General features: G+C 33.4%; 1 protein-coding gene across 3 annotated transcripts; it reads right to left on the bottom strand.

The window, feature by feature from the left end:
* Positions 1 to 5,499: 5,499 nt before the first annotated feature.
* On the bottom strand, positions 5,500 to 10,558 carry LOC147399634 (PRA1 family protein A1-like). Of its 3 annotated transcripts, none has more exons than XM_086445079.1 (8): positions 10,321 to 10,552; positions 10,026 to 10,066; positions 9,849 to 9,927; positions 8,720 to 8,806; positions 8,549 to 8,637; positions 8,359 to 8,430; positions 8,135 to 8,270; positions 5,500 to 5,777 (listed from the first exon to the last, which is right to left on the bottom strand). In XM_086445079.1, exons 1-7 carry the CDS (start codon positions 10,476 to 10,478, stop codon positions 8,167 to 8,169), a joined length of 630 nt encoding a protein of 209 aa, XP_086301205.1. In that variant the 5' UTR covers positions 10,479 to 10,552; the 3' UTR covers positions 5,500 to 5,777; positions 8,135 to 8,166. The 3 variants fall into 3 exon arrangements, with proteins under 3 accessions (XP_086301205.1, XP_086301204.1, XP_086301206.1); XM_086445078.1 differs by having other exon boundaries at positions 5,531 to 5,720; positions 10,321 to 10,549; XM_086445080.1 differs by lacking the exon at positions 5,500 to 5,777 and having other exon boundaries at positions 8,359 to 8,426; positions 10,321 to 10,558.
* Positions 10,559 to 14,308: the final 3,750 nt, after the last annotated feature.

Genomic DNA, 14,308 nt, shown 5'->3' with positions numbered 1-14,308 from the left:
CTATAAATATTCTTCAAAATCATCCATCTGATTCTATATTATTATAACTAAAAAATATCCATTAGAAAACAAGATAGAACATGAATGTTAACGAGTCCGACTAGTATTAGTAAGTTAGTAAGTATTTCACCTTTACTAAGATGCTTCAAGGTTGTAGATGATAAAATTCTACAACTTTGAAAAAAAAAAGTTCAAAAACTTTTTTTCCAGAATTTTTCGATGAAATTTAGAAATCCATAAGTCTTAAAATCTTACTAAGTTGGTAAGGGAAGGGTTTCACAATGTTAATGGACTGCTCACCGATGGGCAAGGGAACACAAAGCTAAGAACTACAACAAATTTAATTTAAAAAAAAAAAAAAAAAATTTGAAAAATACAACATTGCAAATAAAAATAATAATAATCAGAAACACTCTCTAACCAAGTAAGGGAAAAGGACCTTACTAAGACTCATCCACCATCAAAACAAAATCTTGAGATTCATTAATTTAGCCAAGTAATCCTACTCAAAACAAATTAAGCAGTCACAATCGCCAAAATCACAATCATTCGAGATTTTTTACTCTCGAACTCGCTTAACTTTACACAGATAACACCGGCAAATCGCTAGAGCTGCTAATATTACTACTAGAAAACCTAAACCATCTTTGAGTAAGATGCATTGAAGAATTTTCTTCATCTTCTCTTTTTTCTGAATTAAAATTTTTACTGACATGGATTTTGTAGGAAAAATAAAATAAAATAATTGAATTTGAATTTAAACTGAGGATATTATAAGAATCCTAATGGATTTTAGTTAGAGATAACTAAAGCTAGAATTCCTAATTAAACCCTCTAATAGTTATTGTGATATAGTTTTCGTAAATAGAATGAATATCGTCGTGGGCTTTAAGAACCAAAAGGTAATTTTTAGATAACCCTCCAGTCTCAATTTGGTGAAATTGGAATCACCTCCTTGTGTTGTCAAATGGAGTTATTGTCAAGGTATTGGAAGAGAATCTTGTATCTTGTATCTTGTATTGTATCACACCCTTGGGTGTGTATATTTATCTCTATATGATTGTATTTTTAGGGGTGTTTTAGACATTTTCCCTCCCCCACCCCATGTTTTGAAACTAATGGCATACCTCCATTGACCTTAGTCTTCTTAATATACCAATTGAAAAAAACCTAAAATACCCTCATCATCAACTTCTACGATCTATTATTGTAATCTACTTAATTTTATCTTCAATACATTTTTTTCAACATATGATTAACCTTCTGTAGAAAACCCTATCCATCATTAGAGGTTGAGGACTAGGGCATTTGAACCTTTTTCTGTTAGTCTATTAAGAAGACTGAGGTCAAGGGAGGCATATAGCATTGGTTTTAAAACATAGGGGGGTATATCTAATTATCACCAAAAAATGGGGCCATGTCTAAATCATCCTATTTTTATCTTAATATAATTATAATATGAATTATTATATACATAGTCACAAAATTTTATCTTTTATAGATATAAAACTATTTTAATTGATAAAAATTAATTATTTTACTTCATAGTTAACAAACACAAATTGTAAGAGTTTCAACAAATATTTTTAAAAATAGAAGTAATGAAAAAAAAATACATTCACTACAAAAATAGTTTCTGCTGAAATTTTGATATTAATGTGAATCGTGACAATGACTACCCCACGTAGCAAACTCAAGCAACTACTCTGATGTGACGAGCTCAGAAACCGTAGATCTGTGCTCCTTGGGATGCATGGTTGCACTTCCCTATAAAAAAAAGTGTATCTGAAGGGAGTCGTGTATCTTGAGGAGCACAGATCTACGGTTCCCAAACTTGTCACGTCACGTAGTTGATTGTATTTGCCGCGTGGGGTAGTCAAATTATCACGACTCTATTAATGTCCTATTTTTACGACTTTGTTGTTGAAATTTTCTCCCATCATTAATCATTCTCATCTTAGCAGTTCATATAGCACTTAAAGATGTGTGGTTTTGCACCCTTGCCAGGTCAGTCGCGTACCAAATCAATTGTATGCCTAATCTTATTCATCAAACGTTGTTGAAGATTAGATTAAAACTTTGAATCCCTTATATGTCTTGTGTGGTAGGTTTTCTAATTCTCTTTATGTAAATTAGATTACATAAAGAGATATTAACTGACCAACTTTTAATGAATTTACAATTCCGAGGCACTGTTCATTTTAATTATCAAAACATGAACAATAACATTATTTGAGATTTTAAAGCATGGTTTTAAAACTCGGTTTCACATCTTATCTCGTCCTGACCTGATACCGAGTCATCTTGGACAAGTTTTCCGATACATTTGAGATGTCTTGTTCAAAAAATTGAATGTGAGGTATTAAATCTCGATCAAAAAAGTGACTTGTGCGTTTGTATCGTTCAACCCTGATACTGAGTTAACTTGAACAATACATCTCAATCTCAGATGAGTTTTGAAACCATGTCTTAAAGTGACAATCTTGTAGGTATCAAGTAACTAACTCGCAGGTTTCACACGCCAACTTAAGGGGGAGTATTAGAAGTGATATCTTCAAAGATCTTTTTTTTTGGAGAATCCACGCTAAATAGGAAACCCACACCAACTAAGAAACTATTGTAATTTAAGAATATTCTATATTTTCTTTATTGTAAATACCCGATTGATACTTTGTAACTGTCTATAATAAAGACTGGATCACCATCAATAAAATTTTACTTTTCTCTTCTATCAATTTATTATCATCATCATTATCTATGTGAGTTAAAGATTACTAGTTTTGAAAAGAGAAAAAAGTTTTTTTTTTCATTAATCCATAAGAGATGACCTTATTCAAGGGTATGTCATTAATTTTAAAACATAGGAGTACATCAAATATTCTTAAATAAACGTATTTCTTTAAACCTAAAAAAATCCTTGAAAGGATAATTACAAGATTTTTTTTGCTTCAAAAACCCTTTTTAGACTAAGATCTGATAAAGTAAGAACTAAAAAACCCATATTTTTTTAGAAGGGATACAACTGAGCCTGCATTAGGATTGATGTTGATCATGCTTATAATATAAGGATTCAAACCTCTACTTCTATGGGTACAAGTAGGGTTAGCTTCTTCTTCGCTAGGCTCACATCCACACATAGGGGCAAAATCAGAAAAAATTTGTTGGGGCAACTAAAAGTCAATTTTTTTTTTTTTGGGCAATAACAACGATTTTTTTTATCCGTTGCTAATATCTGTCACAATAGCTCATTAATCCACAGACTTTGAAAATTCTTGTGGGGGCAATAGCCTCTTATGTAAATCCGCCTGACCACACAAAGACATGCAACACCTAATAATAAATGCTATTACTACAAGTACACCAACAATGATTAAGAAACACAAAAGATCATCTTTGTTCATCATTAATGTTGAAGATTACTAACTTACCACCTATTGAACTCGGTTTACTTTTTTGGCTTTACTTTTTTAATTTCAATAGCCAAAAAAAAGAAAGAATGGATTTTAAGCATCTTAAAAGATTTTGAATCAACCATTAGAATTAGAAGACACTTAAAAATGGAAATTAATTTCAAATTTAATTAATGAAAAACCCTTGATTTAGTAATCTCTAATTCGTACTCTTACCTTCTAACAAAAAATTCCCTTGATGTTGCTTATGTACAGAAGAATTTGCTTTCTATCCGACCGGCTGTATTTTTCTTACATGAATCCAACTAGCTTTACAAAGTTAGTAATGATTTCACCCTCATTAAAGGTTTTTGGGCTCAACTTGTGGCATCCAAAACCATGATCTCATGTTTCAGGGTTGTCGAGGACAAAATTATATAAACTTTAAAAAAAAGTTCACCGTTGAATTTGAATTTTAAATTTTGGGAGTTAAATGAAAATTTGATAGCCGGCCAATTTCAAACCCCTGCATCAAGCCCAAAGAAATTGTTATTTGAAATATATATATTTTTTACTTGAGTTTTTCCATGAAATCTAGAGGGTTGTGGTGTTGGATTCGCCGAAACAACCTTAGAAATCCTCACATTGCATGAACCCATTTTTTCATATGGACATTTTTGTTCATAAAAAAGAGTAACATTTTATAAAGGGTAAAATGGATTTTACAAACATTGAAATCAATTTTTAACTGTTTGGTGAACGCCAAGTAGATGGAAGGGGGTAAGTGATCCCCTTAGTTTATTATAAGAGAGGTAAGTGCAATTATTAGAGTCAGGGGATTGGCATAGAATTATGCCAAATCATAAGAGGTGAAAGTGTAATTTACCCTTTTATTTGTTACTAAGAATACTTATTTTAATTACTAAGGAATTTAAAAAATAAAATTAATTACTATCTTAAATATTAGTCTTATTAACTCAAAAATCTATAAAAATTAAAATTTTGGACTATAGTAAAAGAGAATTATTGTAAGTTACACATCCTTTTCCTTCTACAAAAGCACACACAACCTCACAAATGAGAGAAAGAGAGATTCTTCTTCGTCATTCTTCGACAAGAAATCAGAATAAGATTCAAAACAAAAGAATTTAAGACAAAAAGAAATTGTATAAAATTAAACTTTATGAACATAATAGAGTTTGCCCCAACACCCACTTTGGGGCTAAGGAGAGGAGAGTCTAAATTTAACGGGACATCATTGAGAAAGGGTAATAGAGAAAATATAATAAAATTAGAGGACCATTATTGTAAAAAAAGGGAGAAGAGCAAATACAATAAAGTTTGAAAGTATTCTTAAAAAGAGGTATTTAGGTTATATTCATATCATGTAAATATAATTTTAACTTTATTTAAGTACATAATATCAAACCATATATATACATGCACACCCGGACCAAAAAACAAATTATCTCTACCTACCCCTACAAACCAGACTCATTCTAGAGTGGCAAACCCAAAATCAAACCAAACGAATGGGCAAACCAAGTAACATAAGTCTCAACCTATGTTACGTAGTTTGTCAGTCCGAACTTGGGTTTGGAGTTCGTGGTTTGCAAATCTAAAATGAACGGGTTCGCTTTCCTAGAGTGATTAGCTAGCTCATATATATAATTCAAGTATACAAGTTATAATTAAAATTTAGTAAAGTAATCTAAATTTTAAATATGAAAAATAAAATATTTGGTTCCCCAACCTAAATTGGTGGGGTTCACTGAGTTTCATGCTTTGGTTCGCCAAACCAGACCAAAATTTGGTCGGTTCGTGGTTCCTTTGATTTTAAGAACCCAGTACAATCCGTACTGCAAGCTGGTTCACTTCATACCGGTTCATGGTTAGTAGAAACAAATTGGGTAAATAGACAACAAAAGTATCCTGATCATAACCCTTTGAAGACAGTTTTCATGGGCCTAACGAATAAGCCCGTGGGCTATTGTATTGGGAGGGCCATTGGAAGTCTCTCACAGGGATCCTTTTACCTACGAAACCCTGGAAAACACTAAACCTCAAACGAGTTTCCATTTCATCTGAGACCGATGAAATAGAAATTGGAGACCACAATAAGCCATTCTTGGCAAGCTCAATTCATGAAACAAGGGAGTTCAGCTCGACCACATTTATCCCATCCACTGAAGTTTCTCACTAAAATGGGAGATTAATGGGAACATTTGGTTTTTTAGATTAATTCTGCAAATGATTTACAATTGAGTTGTCTGTACAGGATTGCAACTTTCACCCCGCCCGAAGGTTAAAGAATAGGAAAAGTAGCTGCAGCTGAACCCAACATCAAAAGAATAGAATGCATCAGCTTTACAATCAAAACATGGATTCCTACACAGATCAAAGACATTGATCTCTCTATCATTGAGACTGAAATAACTTTCAAATTTTGCAAAAAAATTGAGTAGGCATGTGGAATTGTTGAGCAGTATAGTTATATATACCACTACCGTAAGCTAGAATTAAAAACTAACACAATAACAGATTGATTTGCAACAATGGCGAGAATCCCAATTCTTGGTTTTCCCAAGTTACTATAAAAAGGACACATCCCAAACCTATGTTATAGGCTTTATAGCAAATTTAAATGTCCAAGGCGAGCAGAACAAGGATGACCAAGATGACAAGTATTTGGAGGACAAAAGAAACAACATAGAAATGGGTAATCCTAATAAATCATATTGTGTGGATTAAATGAGCGTTAAGAGGAAGATGAAGCAGATAACATAATTACAGCAAGTCCAAATGTAGGAAGCTTAACCCCCAACATGCATAGCAAAGAGAATTAAAAATAGAAGGCTATCAAGTTGGAGAAGTCCATTTCATGGTAACTGGCCTAAGAAGAAGATGGTAATCGTAGAATTGCACTGCATGTAAATTGACCATAAAGGATACCACAAATATTTCTGGTGTTGTTTTGGTAGACGGTGGCAGTGGTAAAGGTGATGATGACAATCTAACTCATGGAACTCACATTAAATAATGTTCATGGTAATGTGGCTAATCATGCTCAATGTGTGACTCAAGTTGGTTAAAATTTCTCTTTTGGTGCATCAATGCATAGCATCAGAATCGGGTTTCTTGAGAAGCTCATGTCTCCATCATAGGTTGTGTTTGTGTGTCAATGTAAACAGAATTTCAAAACATTTAACAATGTTTTCCTTGTTGGTGCTAGATACTTGACTATAACTAAAGAAGTGATCATCTTCAAGTTCATGCAAGTAAGATTCCCCACTTGTTTGCTGGTTGGTTGGTGTTATGTCCTTGGTCCAAGAGGGGTATTCTAAGAAGGATATTCCTGAGACTATAGTATTCGGAAAGATAGAAATTTAAGACCTTTGAGAGAACTAAGTAGCCTAGCCAATATCGTTGTGGCGATGAAGGCTGATATCTTCTTGTGGTCCAAGTTGTTTCAGGAATTCAAGCGTATTTTCTTAGAGGATTTTGTATTCAAGTGGTGGGAGTTGTAATTGTTGTCTGAGGAGGGTTAAAAGGCACGCACCCTCGCTTGGGCTGTTCCTTAGCCTTTTCCTTGTAGGTCTCCCCAACCTATGGATTGGGTGGTTTCTTCTTTCTCCCCCATCTTGTGTTTTTTCTTTTTCTTTTTCCAATGAAATCCACTTGTCGAAAAAGAGCAAAATATCTACCATGAAGGCAGCCAAAATGAGAATGCATTAATCTAAGTCATGACAACCAAAATGCCTTCTACATCATTCTAGTCTTTATTTGGGTAAATGATCCATGAAAATGAACTAGGGCCAAATTGATATGCATGCATCTCCAGTGCTACATTATCAAGCAGATCATATAAATTGAAGGTAAGATTACTCCCAACCAATCATTACCAAACAAAGTAAGTAAAAGAGATTTCAAACAAACAACCAATAAATCATGAGAAACATTTGTGAAAGGGCACACACAACGACATAAAAAATATTTCATGTAAGATAGCCTAGGCTTGTAATTAGGTTCTGATCCATGTCATTAAGTAGCAATTTTTATATGACATAATAATTTTCAGCTCTACTTATTTCAAATGGTCTAATTAAATAAAAGTAAGAAAAGAAACATACGAAAACTAGGAGAAAACATTTCTATACACCATAACTTTCAATTACATAGATGTGTCTATGGACATAATTATTAATTAAATGGAGGAATTGAATTCTTTGAGCCAATCCCAAATTTTTGGAATAACGCTTCAATGAAGATAACGTTTGGAACCTTTTCTGTCCAGTGACCGACATGTAAATATGAGAGGGTGTCCGACAAGAAAAGTTCTTAGAAAATAGGGGTTACCCTTACATAGATTTTAAGATATAGCTCAAGAATTCTCGTTAGCATGTGCATACAAACTGTACAAACCCAAGTTTACAGATCTTGACAGTTTCTACTTACATTTTGTTAAAATCCTTTCAGTACAAATCTCAGATACCAGAGAAAATCCAGAACATGGAATCTACTATGCACTCACAAGCCACAACAGAAACTAGAAACACGAAACAACTAAAAAATAACTGATTTACATACCATATTAGAAAGGCAACATTAACGTCTTGTAAAAATACCAAATCAATGGATTAAACAAAAAGTCAATAACAAACATATCAGAAATCTATTGGTATGCATCATACAGAAGTTACCAAGACCCCAAGTAAAGACATGGATATAGGCTAGAGTTTACTCACATCCGATGAACTCCACAGGATTTACTACTCAGTCACATGTCACGATAATTGCGCCAAACTGCACGAAATTCCTCACGAAATGTGTTTAGGCGTGCCTTCAGGTTAGGAGTTCTAAAGCTTGCATGAAGGACAGTTGCTGGAAAAATGAAAGATTATGGGTGAAATATATTTGTTGAAAAGAAATGTACCAAGGATTTACAAAAGAGACGTGTATATGAATGTACCAATAAGACCAATCAAAAATGCCCATAGGACAGTAAGGAGAGCACAAGAAGTGAACCAGAGGATGCAACTGGCTACATAAAGAAAGGAATAAGTCTCACTCAGTCGGCAGTGACTAATAGATTTCTTTTTCTAAATGTCAGAACTGAAACAAAAAAGAAAAAAAAAAGTGCCTTTAGAGTTCTCAAATACCAGCTGAGAACACCAACACAAACATCCAACGAGGCCTTCCACATATGTGAATAGCTCTTTTAGTAGAGGAACGCCCACGAATAGAAGGCCTGCAAATAATGGGAATCTGATATAAGCAGCACTGCAGCACACTCTGCTTTGCAACAAAAAACAAGAGGAAACCTCACTTACACTACAGGAGGCCTCATCTTTGCAGCTAAATGTGGAGAAAACTGCCTTGTGATTCTTGTTACCTTTTCACTAAAGGTAACTGCAAAGCTGTAACCCATTCCTCAATAACAATATATGAAGCATGATAGTAAAATGGTTACTAGCAAAAAAAACTTCATAAAAACATTGAAAGAAAAAAACCACATACTGCGGATAAAGGAAACACAGAGAGTATTGGCTTTAACTTTTACTTCCAGTAACACCACTTTTATGAAGAAAATCCATTCAAGCATGAAATCAAAACCATGTCTTATAAATGAATTAAATGGTTATTATTATTATTATTATTATATAAAAATAAAACATGACGGTGGGTCCCACTCTCTTTGTCTCAAGATCTATACCCCATAAATAATGTATCTCGAGATAGGCTTTACATTTTCTCATCTTTTCTATTTCCAAAAATAGCCTAACTTTATTCTCTTTCTTCTTCTCCCATTTTTCAATATTACCCCTCAAACTTGATTGTCTTTTCTCTTCTCCCCCTTTCTTAATAATATCTCTCCAACTTTATTATTTTTCCTCTTTTACCCCTTTAACCCCAAAGAGGATGGCACTGGCAAACTCTAGTATATATACAATAAAACACAGCAATTCTCTTTCCAATGTTTATCCCCCCATAAGTATGGATTGGAATTTAATCTCCCCACGTATCTCAAGGACAACTCTCCACTTCATTTCCTTTTCTCTTCTTCTACTATTCAAGAATACCCCTCCAACTTTATTGTCTTTCCTCTTCTCCCCTCTTTTTCAATAACCCCAAAGAGGATGCCCACCGGCAAACTGTAGTATATATATGAAGCCTCCTCATTTTCTAATGAAATCCCTTATTTTATTAGTTCGTTTTAAGTTCACAAAAAATTGGGTGTGAAACTGGTTGCTAGTAAAGTGATGCAAGAGCATCTAATTTCCGTGTTCTTGCCCTGCATCATAGGAGGGGGCTTGTCAATTACATAGATTAGAGGCTTTGATAGTATATTGAAGAAATCGTATGATGTGTATGTTTTATAAAAGGTGAAGCAGCAAATGTATGTCTTTTATTATATATTTGTCGCGGATAATATATTTACGAAACTCAAAACAGTGTTACCTATCATTCAAGAAAGCAATGGTCAGCACGGTTGAGGTAGTCGCAAAGATAGCAACTGGCCTCCTAAGAAATCCCATCCCTAAATTGTTTTACAAAAAAAATCAAATTGATCATTTCTATCAATCTAAAAGGCTCTGACAGTTAAGCCAAGAAAATACCATCTCTTTGTTAGCTCACCAAGAATGAAGATGATCATGATGAAGTAGTTTGTACGATAGCTGCAATTACACATAAAAGTACCAATAATTTAGGGGGGGGAAATGACTGGTTGGCAATGAAAGAAGGTGGTTGGTAATTTAATTTTAAGCAGATGAACTATAATGATCTAAATCCACATTGTAGCAGTAAAAACTCTATAATAAGTAAATAAATTGAGTGATTTTAGAATCAACAAAATCAAGCAAGCAAGGAATTAGGGTTTTATAATTGAATTTGGAAAATGGGGAAACAAATGAGGGAAAATTGGTCCTACTAGTAGAGATTGCATTTGAGGCGACTGTTCAACTTGGAATAAGATCTAGGGATGGTGAATCTGGAGAAGAATTCTTTGAGAGGGCGAGGAGGAGATGACCAGTCCACTTCACGTAGAGCGTCAATCATATCTTCTGCTGTTACGTTTCCCCAATCCATCTCTCTCTCTCTCTCTCTCTTCCCTCTAACAGTAGCGAAAATGAAGAACAAATGAGAAGAAAACCCACAGAAATAGTAAAATAAGTTCACGAGGTGTATTTAATGGATAATAATTATAAACTGACACCCTTCTCACATATACTTCTGACGTGGGCATGTGCTACCATCATATATATTAAAAAAAAAAAAAAAATCTCGGGATACGCAATTACATCTATTTATAGAGATGTACATTGCATATCCCGAGGAAAATCTATGATTGTGACACATGCCGCCACATAAGGGGAGTTAGAAAATCACAACTCTTAATAGATCTTGTCACACACTAACAAGACCTATAATTGACAAGAAATGATTTTCTGACTCCCCCACACGTCATACTCAAAATATTCTCATGATGTGATATGTACTAGAATAACGGATCTTTTTACCTTAGGATACACAACTTATATGTTTGTGAGATGTGAAGATATGTATCTCAAGGCAAGAAATCTATGGTTCTAGCACATGTCATGTTAGGAGAGTATTTTGAATATGTCAGGTGGGGGAGTCTGATTATCATGACTCTTAATTGACTAGTACCCTCTCATTCTCGAGTCCAACTTTAATGTAGGTAGAGTTTCAAAATTTTGAAAGAACTCTCCTTCACACTATGACATGTGACTTTTCGTACTTAATTCACATCTTTACTTTTAATTAATATTGGGATACTTCCTTGAAGATACCACATGTCATAATGTGAATAGAATTTCTTCAAAATTTTGAAACGGACTGTCCGCTTTAAAATTTTGAAGGGGTTGTCCGCTTCAAAGTTTTTCCCTTGTTCCCATAATTAGCAATTTGGCATAACCAAAAGATCTTGACAACATTAATTTGAATACTGCTGATTGGAATATTCATTTTACAATTCATTTAAAATTTGGTCAAAAAGGTGAAGAATGACAAAAATGCAACACGAGAACCTCAATTCTAGATCTCCTTTTATTAAAACGTATTAGAGTCAAGTCCCTTGAAACCAAATTGATTGAAAATCAGAATCAAGAATCAAGTCCGACTTTGAAGCGAGCAGTCCGCTTCAAATTTTGAAGGAACCCTCCTCGTTATTAGGCATGTGGCGTTTGCATTTATTTCACATCCCTACATTTCCACCAAAACTTGAAAAACCTCCCGAAAATGCCACATGTAATCTAATGGAGAAGGTTTCTTCAAAAATTTTAAGCGGATTGGCTGCTTCAAAGTTTTTTCCCCGAGATCAAAATCGACAAAATTTAATGAACCAACACCAACCCATTAACACTCCTATATATTGATCACCAAATATGGTTGTCAATTGGACTTGTTAATCAAACCAACTCACCCAAAAAAGTAACTATAAGGCCTTGATGTTGAGCCTGTACAGATAGGGTTGGACTAAAAAAAAGTTCAACCCACTCAATTTGGCTCAAATTAAGGTCCAATAGTGTCTCATTCATCATTTGTATACAATTAGATGTATGAATCTATAACAATTAAACAACATATTAAGTTCATCTCTAATCACCATTTAACTAGGTTGGAGGTTGGATCATATTTTAAGTAAAAGAAAATCAAACGACTTTGAAATCATATTAAATTTATTATTATTTAATTTTATAATTTCAAAAACCTGAGGGATTGGCTCAATGGCAATTTTGGATCGATAATGCCCATAGGTCATGAGTTTGATACCTATGAGCATTAATTCCTCAGGAGCCACTCGAGAGGGCACACCCTTACTTACCCAGTGCATGTTATGTACGGGCATTGCATGTGGCATGAGACTAGTCCTTGGGCAAAGACCATGGTCTATGGACTGGGCAAAGTCCAGATACAAGCCTGGTCTGTTGTCTACAAGGATACCCGGATAATCAGAAGAAGAAGAAAAAATGATTTTGAAATTTATGGTTCATAATATCTGAGGATTATCTAAGAAATTTTTGAAATCAAATTTACTTTACCTTCACCTCTTACTCTCCTCTCCTTCATGTTACCTCCACCATTTTTGTGTTCTCTCCTAATTTTTATTTATTTTTTGTTCTTTTTTCTTTTTAGGGATTTTTTTCCTTAGACTTTTAAAGGTGAAATCCTTACTAACGTAGGTAATCCTGATTCCTGAGCCTACAAAGCATTTTTATGGGACCCCAAGGGTTGGCTCAACAATAAAATTAGCGATGAGTTTGTTCCCTCTGATCGTATATTTGAAACTTGGTAATCTTTTGACTTACCTATTGCGTGATGTCCATGAGGTTGAGGCGTTTGACCATGGGAACTAATGCCACTCCAAAAGGGCGTGAGATACTCTGTGATAAAAACAAAAAAAAAAACAAAAAAACAAAAAAACAAATTAATTCTTTTTCTTAGGATACTAAAAAAGAGAGACTTACCTACTACTATATATATATATATATATATATATATATATATATATATATATATATATTTTTTATTATTACAAAAACTCATTAATAAGTCCTAGGGATCCTTACTTTATGACATTTGTTACCCACCAAACCTTACTTTATCAAGTTTGTTACCGAACAAATCGTTAAGTGGGGATCCACATCATAAATATTCATATTGTAACTTAACATTCCTTGGAGTGGATCTTAACCGCATCAATTTGTAGCATAAAAAAATATGATATGATACCACAAGATTATAAATGATACAATTCTAAGAAATTTGGAAAAAAATAAAATAAAATTCATCGTTCAATTTTAGTTTTAAATTTAGGAGTTTGGTAACCATCAACACCTTCAATCAAGCTAAAGAGAATTTTTTTTTTTTTAAATCTAAATTTTTTTTCATGAAATCTAGAAGACTGTGATGTTGGATTGTCAATTTAGTAATCCATGTAGGACCAATGACCCTTAGTAAGGTTTGAAATGTTACTAAGTTCGTCATGATGATCCGATTCATAAAATAAGTTTTGTTTAGTAACAAACTTGATAAAGTAAGGAATTTTTTTTTAACAAAATTGCAATTTATAGGTCTGTCAATCTCTCTATTAAAAATTGATAGTTACTATTGACATCCTAACTTTTACTTATCACACCCCAATTAAAAATAAATAAAATTAGTGAAGCGTTGAGAATAAGTAAACAGTACTGATAATATGATGGACTTGATGCACGTTGACATAGAAGCACATAACTTATTATAAAAAAAAAAGAGAAAGTTTCTCTCTCTTGTCTGTTTTCTGCCCACATATTTATTTTTATAGATTTCAAATCTTAAAAGGAATTGTAGTCCACGTTAATTATCACATTGACAATCCAACAACACAGACATCTAGGTTTCATGAAAATATTCATATTAAAAAACAATTATTTTTTTTGTTTGATCAATGGTGTTTAAAACAGACGGCTACCAAGTACCCACATTTAAAAATAAAATTCAACAATGAAAATAATTTTTTTTTCTTAATTTTATATAATTTTATCCCCTACAACTCCATTTCATCGGATCATAATTTTCACTGAAAGTTGAGAGAAACTTTGTTTTTTCTCTTTTTTTCACAAAATTTTCCGTCTCATTTATTTGCCCCGTTCATCAATGGCCCACTTGGATCATACCATTGCACTCAAAAAAATAAACCAATCCCAAGACAAACAACAAGAAAAAAAGAGAAATTTCTGGTGTTTAACGAACGGCTAAGATGAGAAGATAGTTATAATTCTCTTCCCACATCAGCCGTACGTTCGACCTCACAAAGTACCATCTGCCATTCTCTCTCACTGTTTGTCTTGTCACCCTGATAAGAAAATGCTAGACTGACTTCGTCAAAGTTTAGAACGTTTCTGATGTTACAC

The sequence above is a fragment of the Akebia trifoliata genome, chromosome 6, assembly GCF_017979445.1.
Source record: "Akebia trifoliata isolate Shusen 1 chromosome 6, ASM1797944v1, whole genome shotgun sequence".
NCBI classification, from domain to species: Eukaryota; Viridiplantae; Streptophyta; class Magnoliopsida; order Ranunculales; family Lardizabalaceae; genus Akebia; species Akebia trifoliata.
Note: the sequence above shows the minus strand (reverse complement) of the source record. Positions and strands in the feature narration are given on the sequence as shown.

Excerpts from the sequence above, each read along its gene's own strand:
- LOC147399634 (XM_086445079.1), bottom strand. The coding sequence starts at position 10,478 with ATGGATTGGGGAAACGTAACAGCAGAAGATATGATTGACGCTCTACGT. Across the intron at positions 10,067-10,320 it reads CTCAAATGCAATCTCTACTA|CTATCGTACAAACTACTTCA; the intron begins GTAGGACCAATT and ends GTGTAATTGCAG. Across the intron at positions 8,271-8,358 it reads ATTTTTGATTGGTCTTATTG|CAACTGTCCTTCATGCAAGC; the intron begins GTACATTCATAT and ends TCATTTTTCCAG.